Raw genomic sequence first — 13,903 nt, 5'->3', positions numbered from 1 at the left:
CCCCACCGAGGCCATCTTCTCCCTCGCACACTCGGCTCTGCCCTCCCTCCCTCCTCCCACTCTGCTGTTCCCTCACCTCATCCTTTCCTCACCCCAGACCCTGTGCTAGGGACTGAGGGGGCCCAGGGAGTCAGGTCCTCGGAGAGCTGACTGTTCATACAATTCCTGCCTTCCCTCCCCAATTCCTTCCCCTTCTCCTTCATCCAACGCCAAACCTAGCCCTTGAGGAATCCAGGGGGGCCTGGGACAATTGGGAGGGCATTTTGGAGGAGGCAGGAGCTAGAGTAAAAGCTGAGACTGGCTTAGAAATGGTGAGAGGCCCAGGAGGAGCTGTGTGTAAATGTTGGAGGGAAGGAGCCCACAGGATGGGGCCGAGCTCATCAGGGAGGTCAGGGGACGGGGTGGGGGAGCGCCAGGACCGGGCTCAGGTGTATTCTACAGTGCACGTGTCTCCAGTGTGGCTCGGAGGCTGGGGACGCGGCCCTGTTGGAGTAACAACTGAAGCCAGAGTCTGCGAGGGGTTGGGGAGGGGAAAGGGGGGACCCAGAGGAGGAAGGAGAGGAAGAGAAGGAGAGGTAGGAGGAAGGGGGAGGGCAGGCCCTTCCTTGAGGGCTGGGCCCCTGAGCTCCAAGAAGCCCCTTCCACACGCCCGGCCCCATGTCACCCCACTGTCCCCCCTCGCTCCTTCCAGGACGCCTGCCTCTGCCTTCTCTGGGGACCTTCTCTGAGGAGCCCCCTCATGCGGGGGAAGTGGCATGGACCTGCTGCCACAAGCCGGGTCATTCTCACCCGAGCAAGGCCCCTCCCCTTTGATCCTTAGTCTCCTCAGCTCTAAACCGGTGTGGTCAGCACAGGTGCCTCCCAGGGTTGGCAGGAGGACGCGAGAGAGTGTGTGTCGCTGGGTCTCAAAGTGCGGTCCCTGGGGCGGCGGCGGCGGCAGCAGCAGCAGCATCTAGGGATGTGTTGGAAATGCAAATTCTTGGCCTCATCTGAGACCTACTGTATCAGAAACTCTGGGGGTAGGGCCAGCAAGCTGGATATTAACAAGCCCTCCAGGGGATTCTGGTGCACAGTCAAGTTTGAGAACCACTGATGGACGCCTCTAGCACACAGTAGGTGCTTGAGAAAGGTGCCTTTTCTCCCCCAAAGCCTGATGCCCCACTCAAGCAGGGCCCTGACATGTGAGCTTGTCCAACTGTGGCCTGGGTCTCTCTCCTGCCGCTTCCTCAGATCAGGTCTCCCAAGGGTCACCAAGCCTCTTTCCTCTATTTTCCTACCCCTGGTCCAGCTCAGCCTTGTTGAGGGGAGGTCTGGGGCTGCAAGATCTTAGCACTCCTGGGCGGCTCTTGGCGTATTTAAGGCACCAGTGTCTGTTAGAGGCAGCTCCTGGGCAGGTGGCAGGTCTGGGCCAGCAGGAGGGGAGGGAGGAGATGGGGCTGCCTCTCCTGCTTCCTGGCTGTCTCCTGATTCTACAGGGCCAGACACGCTGTGAGGATGGTGAGAGTCACAGAGTAAGCTTGGGGTGCTCCGGCTCTGCTGGGGTCTGAAGCCCAGCCCACAGGGGCTTCTCTGGCCTGAGCCTCCAGGAGGCCTCCTTTGGGGGAGCTCTGCCAGTCACCCCGGCGGAGCAGATGGGCTTACGAGTGCCAGGCACATGCTGGGCTCAGAGACAGATGTGCTCCTTTGCCCTTGAAGGCCCTGTTCTCTGGGAAGAGAAGAGACTGTGTATAATGCCCACCAGAATGGGAGGCAGGAAGCAGAAGAATAGATGGCATCTGCCCTGGCACCCCTGGTTTCTCTCATCATGGCCACTTTCCTGGGTTCCCTCGTCCTGTGGGTGCCCATCTTGGGTCAGGGGCTTTCTCCCCAAGTTTTCGAGGTAACCACTTAGAGGTTTGGGGGAGGAGCGGGCAGGAGAGCCAGGAGTTGGGGGGAGGGGCAGAACCATACAGGAGAGAGAGGGCGGAAGCCATCTGAGAGGAGAGAGGATTTGCAGGTGGGAAAAGGCGTTGAGATTCTTGGAGACGAGACAGGAGAGCGGCCTGTGACAGAGATGGGCGTCAACTGAGGGAAGCATGGAGAGAAGGAGAGAGACGACGCACTCGGAGAGATCAGGGAGACAGAGCCTGAGAGAGAGACACAGCCCCAGGGGGAAGGAAAGAGGAATAGAGAGGGAGAGGGGTTCCAAAGTCCTGGGGGATCTTGAAGGTCCCCCCTTTAGAGAAAAGGACACCGAAGCCCAGAGAGGGAGGGCGCCCGCAACCCCAGGCCACCCAGGACCTAGCACAGGCAGAGCTGGGTAAGTCAGTATGTATAGCCAGTCCCGGTAACACAGCTTGTCTTAGGAGGCCCCTGAGTGTTGGGTTTGATGTTACTACCTTCTTCTAGGCCGCCGTGGGGGCACTAGGAGGCTTCCCTCCAGAGAGCGGGGGGTGGGCTCTAGGTTCCAGGCAGCAGGGAGAGCAATAGAAGGGTCAGTGGAGGTGAGGAAAGACATAGAGACTCATGGAGACAAGGCAGGAAACTAGCTTGTGACAGTGACACTGACCTTCAAGAAGGCCATCCGTGCCTGTGCTAGTGGCTCCAGAAGGGATAAGGCCAAGGTCTCTGGCTTCATATAATCCATTAAGGAGTTAGAAGTAATTTTGTCCAGACCCTCTCACCTGTCCAAATGAGTGCAGAAAGGCTGATCCAGCCCCAACCCTGGCTCCAGAGGAGCCCTCACTCAGAACTGGCTCCCCTTTCTTGGTATCTGAGGTGAAAGATTAGTGTGTGGGAGTGGCACTGTCTATAGTGCTGAGCGGACCTACCTCCAACAATACAGCTGCAGGTAGGGAGCTGGGGAAAGTAGAAAGGCTCCATCCACCCATCCATCCATCCACCCACTCCATCCATGCATCCATCCATCCGTCCATCCATCCATTCACATATCCATCCACCCATCCTCAATGAATTAAAACACAAAATCATAGAACTATATGTTGCAAGCTGGAAGGACTCATTTTTAATAATGAGGAAACTGAGGCTCAGAAGAGGAAAGGGCCTACCAAGGCCGCACAGAGCTTCCGTAGTCAATCTGGGACAGGACTGGAAATCACTGCTCTTTTCTACGCACCACAGATTCTCCTCTGGAGTCTGGGATTGCCGGTTGTTATGCTGGTATTTATACTGATGGCTGTTCAAAAAAAGCTGCAAAAGCAGGAAATGTGACCTCTTTCACCTCACCCTGAGCCTGGCTGTGTGTGTGTGAGTGTGTTTGCATGTGCGTGTGTGTACATGCCTAAATGCATATTTATGTGTGCATTGTATATAGGGTTGCGTTTTTATCCGTGCGTGTGCGTGTTTGTGTGCGCGTGTGTGCATGGCAGTATGTATATGTATGACATGCGTAGATGTTCGTGAGAACAGGTATGGCTCTGTTTGTACTTTTCCTTTCCTCATCTTTTTAAGATTTCTGGGGTTTTAACCTCTGACTTGAGCCTTGTTAGTCCCCACCTGGGCCTCCAAATTGGGAATTTCCCTACTTCCCATTCTCAGCTGTTCCCCATTGATTCTCCTTTCACTGGGGCAGCCACTCTGTCCTCTGAGCCCCCCCACGACGTGGACTTTGGAATTTGAGCTATTTCCTCCCTGAGTTGATGCAGAGGGGGAAGTTGCTTTGAGATCAGGGAAGATTCAAGGAGAAGGTGGCATGTGAGCAAGTCTTAAAGGCCAGGTATGAAGTGGCCTTTCCCAGCTGTGGTTCCTGCACTCAGCAGCCCCCATCCTGGGGCAGGCAGGGCAGGGCCAGGAGGTGGGTGGACAGAAGGATGCCAGGCAGAGAGCTCCGGGCTTCATGGGCCATGTCTGCATCCAGCCCACTCAGGGCCGCCTCCCCGCTGCTGCCCCAACTCTCCCAAAGTTTCCTTTCCCATTCCCCCCCTCACTGCCATTATCCTGCCCTCTGCCTGAGGAGTCGCAGAAAACTGACCAATCCAAGCAAAGGCCAGACAGGCAGCCACCAATTCCTGTAAAGGACAGTTCAGGGCATTCCCCAATCCAAGTAAAGGGCAGGTCGAGGAGCCACCAATCAGAACAAAGGACAAACTATTCTCTCTAAGCCCCCTGAGGAGGGAGCTGGGGGTCGGTGCAGAGCAGAAGCAAGAGAGAGGCTGGAGATCCAGAGTCGTGGGTTCTGGACCTGGCTCTGCCCTGACTGGCTGGCTGACCACAGATGGGACATTGCTTCTTTTTGAGCCTCAGTTTCTTCATCTGTCAAATGGGGACACTTAGCTGTCCCAAGCCTATGGCTTTGAGAAATGTCTCCCCCTACATGAGAGCTTACTCCATCACCTTGGCCCCTCTTCTCCAACTTCCACACTATACACATCAACTCCACTGGAGGGCAGGGCCCCTCCGGGCTTAGCTTGTCCATCCCCACTGTCTCCAGGCAGGAACAGACCTAAACCAGCACCACCTCTGGAGCCAAACCCTGGGAACCCCAGTCCGAGGAGCCTGGGTTGACAGACTTTAGTTGGGGATTATTTGGGGCATCAGCTCTTCCTCCCTGCTTTAGTCTGCAGAATTCACCTCGAAAGGCCCCAATAGCCCATGTGTATACTGTGCGTGCAGGTGTTGCTGAGTCCTGGCCTTGTGACTCCATAAGGGAGTAGCTGCAGCTGTGTGAACCTGTACGTGTACCTGGACGGTGTCTGAAGGCAGGCTGGGGTATTTCTGAGAGAACGTGAAGGTTTGTGGCTGTGTGGCTGGGTATGTGTGGTGCTGAGGGTGTGTGAACTGTAATGAGGAGTGCCTAAGGGTCAAAGGACAATTGATCCAATTTGGGGATTGTATTGTTTGGAATGCGCAACTTCTGATGTCCTAGGATGGAGACACATCTTCATGACCAAAATGTGTCTTCACTTGAGCAGTGAGGGGGATAAAAGAGGAGTTGGGGGTTCGAGAAAGCAATGCCAAGTGAGCATTTGGGGAGAAAGCCCATTACTGCCCCCCACCCTGCAACACAGGACTGGGTGGGAGTGGGAGGTCGGGTAGGGGAGGAAATTGAAGCCAAGAAGATGCAAGGTGAAATCTGGAGCTGAAGCTTGGACCCTAGGCTTCATCTGGACCCCGGTGCAGGACTCCCCTCCGTAGCCACTCTGAAAAATGGGCATCTAGCCATTTTTGCATACCCCCAGGTATGGGGAGCTCACTTCCTCTCTCTCTCCTGGTGGCCTCTGCCTGTGCAGCGTGGCTCTGCCTGGAAGAAGTTCTTTCATCCCACTGGGCCAAGGCCAGCCTCCTGTGAAATCCTGTGGGTCTCCAGGCTGTCTCCAGGACCACAGAGTCCAGTGCCCCTGCCCAGGAAAGCCTGAGAAATTGGAGTCAAATACTGAGACCCCTGGCTTCTGCTCTGCTGCAGGCTAGGCACCCCTAGACTTTCCAAGCTTAGTGACATGCAGGACTTGATTTCTAGTTCCCTCCTTACATGGGTCACCTCCTCTGAATGAGTCTCATCTTGTCCTTACCTGGGACACAATGCACTGGGGATGATTGAATCAGTGGAGGAACTCTCATCTTCTCTATTTAGGTTAATGAATCTTTATTAATACGGCCTGCAGTTTCAGCATTTTAATGTATTACCAGCCACATTTACGCTACGGGCTCATGCTGAGCCTGTGGTCCACTAAGACCCTCAATCTCATATCACTTTCACAAGAATGGGGCCATGCCATGTGTCCTGCATCCTACAGTTAATCACTTTGCTTTATGAACTCAGCCATCCACAAGTAAGCCATCAGAAAGAACTTCCAGGGGCTAGTGGGGAAGGCATAGCTGAGTGGATGGTATGAGTCACAATTCTGCCTTGGCCCTGGACCCTCTGTTCCATTACCTTTCTCTTTGATCCCCATGGTTCTGGCCAAGTTAATAGAGCGAGAAGCAGGGACCTTTCTTGTCTCTGTTCCGGCTCTCCAAGGACGGGGACTGTTCCTGGGACGGGAAGGCTGTGAGGCAGTCAAGGCTGATTTCTCCTTCTCCTTCTATCTTGCCAGGGGCTGGCCTGTGTTTCTCGCATCTTGTGGGCTCATGCACCCCTTGGATTCTTGCTACTCCCAGCCCCTCACTAGGCTGACAAATGAGACTGTGTGAACCACCTCCCTCCTCAGGAAACTGAGTGGGACTCAGATTCAGCAAATGTTTAGCTGAGCACCTATGTGTGTGGGCACCCTGTGAGGCACTTCTAGGACTCAGTTTCATTTTATCTTCACATTAGCCTGTAGAGGGAGATAGCCTCAGTTGCCCCCAATTTACAGATAGAAGACTGAGGCTCAGTGACTTGACCAAGATGCACACTGCTAATAAACAGTGGAGCTAGGATTCAAATGTGGGATTTTTTTGTTTGCTTGTTTTGCTTTGTATTAATGTGGAAGCTTGTGCTTTCCTGAGTTGTCCTTGTCTGAAGGACAAGAGACCTGGGGTCTAGTCTAGACTTGACCTCTTGACTCACTGTGAGTTCTCTGCTAAGTCCCTGGCCCTTCTCTGAGCCCCAGTCTCCCCATCTGTAAGATGAGGGGACTTGGACATTCTAGGGCCTTAAGACTGGTTGGATTCTGAGATCCTAAGATCCTGGGATTCAAGTGTCTGCGAGCCTTGGGCTCTGGTTTAAGCTGGGAATTTGTGTTCCCAGCCGCCTGGGTAGGGGGGTTGCCCTGGCCTGCCTGGAAAAGGCCCTCACTGCCCTTTCCTCTCTTTCAGGATGCTTTGCTGAGCCTGGGCTCCGTCATTGACATTGCAGGCTTGCAATGGGCTGTCAGAGAGGCCCTGTCAGCTGTGCTGCCCAGCGTGGTAGGTGCCTTGTCCCACGCTTCCCCTGCCCCCCTAAACCTTTGCCCAGCTCCTTGCTATACCTACAGGGTTGAGAAGGAAAGAAGAAGCAGGGCCCCCCTCCCCCCGTGAAGGGTTTGGGTGAGTGTTCTGAGAGGGCTTCCTGGAGGAGGAGGACTGAAGCTAAGCCCCCAAAATGAACTTATATAGGAATCCTGGAATGTCTGGGACAAAAAGGGCTTTAGAGCTTAATTGGAAAGATCATGTCTCAGATAATGGAATGGATTCACCTAGGATAATAGCTAGGACATAGTGGAGTCAGGTGGGCTTTGGAATATGTACAGCAGGAAGGATTGAAAGTAGACATGCAGAAGAACTTCCTTGATGCCAGGTCTGGGAGGTGCTGAAATGGGGCTCAGCCTAGATGAATGGATCTATGCCAAGTTAAAGTGTCCTGTCTGGAGTCAGGAGGCTGGACAGCGTGTCTTCTAGAAACCTTTAAGCTTCTCTCTGACCCTTCCCAACACCACAGATGAGGTTGCAGACTGGGGGAGACTGTGACCCTCTTCAACTGCCCCAGGCCACTCCCCAACCTGGCTCCAGTGGCCACTGTCCATCCCTTAGGCAGTAGCATGGATAAACTGGCCCTCAAGACCCAAAGCAGAAGTGTCTCAGCTGTGCCAGATAGAGGGAAGCAGGGACTGTCAGTCCAGGGAGGGAGGCTCTGACTTACCCTAAGGTGCATGGAAGACTTCGTAGAGGAGGAGATGCCTAAACTGAGTCCCCATAGCCTAGAATGTCCCCTCCCCTACTCTAGACATCAGCCACCAGCAGAGCCCATTGTGTCTGAATCTGCTGGATGGATGAACCACCCGAGGCCCAAAGAGGGAAGGCACTTCCCCCAAGGTCACACAGCATGACAGGAACAAATGGGGCTTGGCACCTAAGCACCCCCATCACCCTTTCCTCAGCTCTGCCTTTTCAAAACCTCCTGGAAGTTCAGAGCCCAGGAGGAGGGCTAATGAGTGAGCTTTATTGACTGTGAAATTGGTAGGAAGTGGGTGGCATGTTGGCTCCCAAAATAAATCCTCCTGGAGATGGGACTGAGGCAACATCTGGCCTGGGGTGGAGAAACATCTGGAAAAGAGGAGGTGGGGAGGATGGCAGGTCAGCGTCCGCGAGGCTGCGCTGGGAGTGGGGAGGAGGATGTGACTGGCCTAGTCTTAACAGGCAGGATGCCTGGTGGTTGTGCCAGCATAGACTCCCTGTACTGGATTAATCGTATCCCCAAGGCTGGGGGTTGGGAAGACAGCTGTGGTCCAGGTGACTAGGTTCCTGGGACAGTGGGAAATGTCTGCCTCGGCCCACCCCGGAGACCTGTATGAGCTAGGGAAGCCCTGACTTTGCAGAGCCCTGCTGCCTTGATTGCATGGAGGGGCTCAGCCCTCCAAAGAGGGGTGGGGAGATGGGAGGTCTGCTCTACCCCTAGGGAGGGGTGAGGAGATGGGGGAGGGGTCTCCCTACCCCCCGCCCCCCAGGGAGGGGAGTTGCTGGCACCTGGCTCCCTCATCAGCACCCATTGTGGCAGGCAGCCGCAAATGCAGATGGTGCTGATGTGTCTGAAATGGTTCCCTCCTTCTCTGCAATAAACTCAGCTAATTTTAACCCAGAGGGCTGTGAGGGAGGGAGTGGGAGGCTCCTTCCTGTCTCCCCACCCTCAGATTGCCCACCACTCTCTCTGCCAGGGCAGGACTCTCTGTGTGACCCTGGGTGGTGGGTAGTGTCTTAACCTCTTTGGGAGGCCAAATCCTTCAGGCCCCTCCCAGGCTGCTTAAAGAAGGAGGCTGGAGACAGATGAGGCTTGGGTGGCTTCCTTCCCACTGATTTCTTCATCCCTGAGCTCCTCGGCTAGACCCTCACCCAGGAGGACAGAGGGGCTCCAGGTCTTCCTGTGTCTGCCCTTCTCACTCTCCTCAGGCCCTATCATTTCCGGCCCACGCCACCACTAAGCTTGGCTCAGATGCTCTTGAAGTGAGACTGGGATATCTCCTGGGGGTTGGGAGAGGGTGAGTGGCTGGCTGGGGACAGCCACAGGCAACAAGAGTGTCTGACCGGATTGTGGACCGTCACAGTGGTGAAAGGCAACTGCTTCTGCTGAGAAGGATTCCACAGTTACTGAGGCTGGGCCTTTAACATTTAGCTCCAATGTCACCTCCTCCAGAAGCCCTCCCTGATACAGTTAGCAGAGAGGAGAGCCCTCCATTCTCCCACTGAGAAAACAATGCCTCTCAGGATACTTAGCTGGGCACAGGGGTGCCCCCTCGATGGGGTGTAGGCTCTGCTGAGCCTCTGGGTCTCCCTTATCACCTGCAATGCGGGCAGTGGAGACGCTCTGCAGGTTGTGTTGGTTGTGGGTACCTAAGTGTAGCCAGTCCTGCTTGGAGGGAATGTGGATTTTCTCCTGTGGGTCAGTGAGGGCAAGTGATTCTGCCAGGACATGGTCTGGAACTGAAGGCAGGACTGCTCTGGGCCCTTGGGGAGGGTGGATTGACAAGCTGCAGACTTGACATTCTTCAACCAGAGCTTTGATCTCACTCTGGGGAGTGATCATTCCAAAATACAAATCAGCTCCTGTCTCACAGGGCTCACCAGCCCCTCCCTCCCCAGCAGCAGCTCCTCCCCCTAACACCCTCCCCCAGCTCCCTTCCAGCTCAGCACTGGGCTGACCCCAAGCCCACCTCCGGTGCCCCCTGCCCCCACCATCAGGTCTGTCAATGCTTTGGGCCCTTTACACTTACATACCTATTACTCGGCCCAGAAGCCATTCTTCTGTGCCTCACCCACTCCCTGAATGTGTCTAATTCCCACTCCAGTTACAACTTTAAAGTCACTCCCTCCAGGAAGTCCTCCTGGCTTGGGTCATAGTTTGTGATTTCTTGAAGAGTTGTGTATCTGAGGCAGGAGGGAAGCTTCCAGGGTGTTCTGAGCCTCTCCTGCAGTACTGCCCTGAGTGGACCCTCAGTTATTGTTTGCTGAGGCTGGAGACTTGGCAGGGAGATATATCTCAGGGCTGTGGGGTTGGGGCGATTTGTCTGTACCTTCAGCCCTTCAGGCCCTCCCCAGCGCCTTGGATGTGGGGTGATAGGTAAGGAAAGCCGGCAGGGTGATGGGTCACTGCCTGCCCAGAACCCCTCCAAGAGGAGAGAGTGAGGTGCTGAGGTCATAAGGGAGCCTTCCTACCCTGACCTCACTTAGGATCACCTGGGGAGTAAAGACAGACAAACAGATGCCCGTGACCTTGTCATCCAGACCCGTGTCAGGCTGGGCTTGGGCAGCTGGGAGGGCTTCTCCTCAGGATCTCATGAGTGCCTTCTGTTCTAGGAGACTGTCTACACCTACCTGCTGGATGGGGAATCCCGGCTGGTGTGTGAGGAGCCCCCCCATGAGCTGCCCCAGGAGGGGAAAGTACGGTGAGCTGTTCTCCACCCATTGCCCTCTCACACAGTCAAGGGTGACCACAAGGTCTGGTCTGACCCTCTCCATCTGACCTTGACCTCAGCCTCCCTGCCAGGTGGGGTTCCAGTGGCCGGGTCCACTGTCTTCTCTTGTGTTGTGTTGGGGGAGTGGATGGCACAGGGAAAGCGCCAAGTGGTAGGCTTTCTCCTGGAGAGCTGTTCTAAATCGTTGTAGCCTCCTCAGAGCAAGTCTCAGAAGATCGGGGCTACAGTTTTTCAGTTAGAACCCCAGCAGGCTACGAGAACTGCCTGGCAGGTTCTCACAGAATCATAGAATTTGGAATCACAGAATGCTGGCCCCGCATGGTGTCAACTCTGAGAGTAGGGAGATCAGAAGCAGCGTCCCGCTGTGGGTTCTGGAGCCCAACCGCTTGGGTTCAAATCCCAGCTCCCATTTACTACCTAGGGCAAGGTACTCAGCCTTCCTGTGTCCTGATTTTCTTGCTTGTAAAATGGCAATAGTAATAGTACTTACCTCATAGTACTATTATGGGAGGATTCTTGTGATGATTAAATGAGTTTAACACATGTAGTGCACTTAAAACTGTATCCATAATGAATGCTAAATGTCTGTTTTTATTTTCGTTATGATAGAGCATTGGAATCACAGACTTTAGGAACATGGGCTCAGCACCCTATGGTCCCTTGATACCTCTGAGCTTACTGAATTCAGCCTCCCTATTTTCCAGATGGGCAAACATTGTGAGACATGTCCAATGCCACATACCTGGTGTGAGGCAGAGCCAGGTCTGGGACACGGTCTTCTGGCGCCTGGCTGTCTAGGGGACAGTGAAGGGAAGTGGAGCTTGTCCGATGAGAAAGTGTTGACGGGCAGGGGTGCTGGTCCAGAGGAGGGCAGGCCATGGAGGATGTGGGCACTGCCTTCTAAGCACCGCAGGGCCATTGTGGGTCCAGAGAGCACAGGGTCAGGAGCTGAGGGCTGAGTGGACACCAGCGGGGGTGTTACCAGAGGCAGCTCTCCACTCCAACAGGCCAAGCAGTCAGGGATGTGGCTTTTTCAGGTAGTAGCTGAGGCTGGCAAGATACTCACCTTTCACAGAGGCCATGGAAAGAATGCCAGAGGTCCTGATGCTGGGGATGCTGGTGGTCCTGAGGCCCCTCCTGGCACTCGGAACCCTGGATTCCTTGACGCTATTCTCTCCTCTGGCGCTTCCCCATGGAAGGGGCTGGCTCCCCTCCAACAGCTCTGAGCCTTCCCACCTCCTGTTCTCCCATTCGATTCCCTCATGGGGTGGGTGGTGGGTGACACTGTCCTCTTCAGCATCTCCTGACAACTCCTCCCCTCGAGGACAGTGTGAACCAAGCCAGCCATGCCCCTCTCTGGCCTCTAGTGTCCCATCTATAAGACAGTGGGATAGGGCTGGGAGGTCTTTGGAATCTTAAGGGAAAAAAAATGCTAGAATGTTCCTTCTGAGCCTTCCCTAATTAGCCCCTAATCCTCAAGAGCTTTGCTTAATATGAGTTTGCCCGATCCAGGAAGTTTCCTCAGAGCAGCCTGGGAAGGCTCTTTTGGGAGAGGGATGCAGGATCGTGGGCTCAGAAGGCAAGAGGTGAGCATCCTTCAGGGTTTGCCCTGCTCCTGAGCCTGTGATGCTCCCCGTAGGCTTTCTACTGTGAGCTGGGGAGGTTGTGTGGGGGGGGTGCCACCTGTGGTCCAGGCATCTTTGAGGGGGCTCAGATCCTCTGCGTCAGCAGCCCTTTCAGTATCCCCGCCCCCAGCCACCTCGGATTCAGTAAAGCCTTTGGAAAAGGTACAAACACACAAAAAAAAGCAATTAAAAGTGAATGTTCCAATGCAATTAGCCTGGAGTTGAGTGGAAATGGGGAGGCCTGCTGGGAGATGGGGCTCAGAAATCCCAGGAGGCCGAGGAGGTGAGGCAGGTGAGGGGGCAAGAGGGGTGAGGCAGTGGGATGTCCCACCAGCAAGCATTGGGGGTGAAGGTTCAGGCCAGTCCTCTCTTCTGAAATCTGTGCTCTGCCCACCCACACACCCACCGTGTGTCTGGTGGTGAGCCCACCTCCTCGGCTCAGGCTGAGACTGAGGTTTGTGGAAGAGGCAAGAGAACTTGAATGGCAGTCAGACAGGCCTGGATTCTAGCCCGGCCCCATCCCTGCCCCACTGTATCCCCTTCCAAACCTGTTCTCTTATCTATGGAATGGAGCTAACAGTGGGCCCTGTCTATTAGCTTAATGAGATCATAGCTGCCCAGGGCTTAGCCCCATGCCAGCACACAGTAGGAGCTTAATGATTGCTGACTGCCCTCCACCCCCAAGTCCCAACACATGTACTCATTGGGTGACCTTGAGAAAATTACTTCCCTACCAGGGTCCTTCCAAAGGTGACCTCTGTGGCTCTGGCCCCATCAGGAGACCAGGCACCAGCCCCAGGCTGAGGTGGAGCCTGAGCTCTGGCCATGCCCAGTGGAGGGCCGGCAGGGCTGGCAAACAGCAGCAGGTGTGAAGTGGAGGTGGATCATAAAGACAGATAAGGGCCCAGGGTGGTGTGGGGAGGCCCCATTAGCTACCCAGCCTCTCCTGCCACTGCCCCGTGCCCCTCCGTGGGCTCCCGGATGCCGTTTCACCCCCCAGTGTGTTTTAGATTCCCTGCTTAGGCTCGTGCTCTTTCCTCCCCTGCAAAGTCCTTCCCTGTACCTTTTCCATCTCTACCAGCCCATTTCCCTTCTCTGCCACGGCCCAGCCAGAGGGCTGCTAGGAGGCCTGCTCTGTAGATCCCCGGCACTAAGGAGGATCCAGTTTTCAGAAAAGGTGTCTGGGTCTTGGTAGCCTCCCTCAGGGATGGGTCTGTCCACGAGAAGAACCCTGGGCTGGGAGCTGGGACAACATGGCTACAATCACAATCTCATGCACCCTCTCTGGGCCTCAGTCTATGCTTCTGTGTGGTGATAAGATGGAACGGTGTGATGTCTGAGGGATGGTCCCACTATGAACCCTGAGGGCTGCAAGGGGGCTTCAGGGCTGGAGGGAGAGAATCCTGGAGGGCTGCGTGGGTGAGAGGCTTCCTGGGAGCCTTCGCCTCACTCTTCCTGCTGCCCCAATCTCCCAGCCAATTGCAGTCCCCAGCCCTGCCGCCTTCCTCTTCTCATTGTGTCTTCTGCCATCTTAAAGCCTCTGATTATTTGCTGCTGAGTGCAGTGAAATCTGGGGCCTTTCAGGCTGCACTGGAGATACCGCCCACACCGGCCCCAGCTGTTTGTCTCCTTCTGCTACCATTTGGGGGGCCCAGGGCCCAACCTCGAGAAATTTCTTCCTCAGAGCTGACCTGGTCGCCAATCACTGCAGAATCTGTCTGTCCCTCTGATTTGTCTCAAGGGACACAGAGAACAGTCTTTTCCCATCTCTGGAGTCTCACATTCTGGGAGAGGGAGACAGAGAGAGAGAGAGGAGGGTCCAGGGTCCTGGCCTGAATCATAATTTGTCTCCAAGAGAGATGAAAGGGTGAGAGTGAGGTTGAGGCCCCCGGAGAGGGGGCCGGCTCAGTCAAGAGGAGGGGGCCTCACCTAAGAAGGGGTTCAGAGGAGTGGAAGAGGGCCTGGCACTCTTTC

General features: G+C 55.1%; 1 protein-coding gene across 3 annotated transcripts in view; it reads left to right on the top strand.

Moving 5' to 3' along the window:
- Window positions 1-13,903, top strand: part of PDE2A (phosphodiesterase 2A) — a 110,746-nt gene that overhangs the window by 71,251 nt on the left and 25,592 nt on the right. For 2 of the 3 annotated variants that reach the window (XM_007448065.1, XM_007448066.1), the window contains 2 exons: window positions 6,736-6,825; window positions 10,186-10,274. The exons of the other annotated variant lie outside the window; for it this stretch is intronic. In XM_007448065.1, coding sequence (XP_007448127.1) covers window positions 6,736-6,825; window positions 10,186-10,274 — 179 coding nt within the window. The remainder of the gene's footprint in view (window positions 1-6,735; window positions 6,826-10,185; window positions 10,275-13,903) is intronic. 3 annotated transcript variants of the gene reach the window in all.

This window comes from Lipotes vexillifer, unplaced genomic scaffold, assembly GCF_000442215.2.
Source record: "Lipotes vexillifer unplaced genomic scaffold, Lipotes_vexillifer_v1.1 scaffold640, whole genome shotgun sequence".
Classification (NCBI taxonomy): Eukaryota; Metazoa; Chordata; class Mammalia; order Artiodactyla; family Lipotidae; genus Lipotes; species Lipotes vexillifer.
The sequence above is the reverse complement of the archived record's forward strand: the minus strand, read 5'-3'. Positions and strand labels throughout refer to the sequence as shown.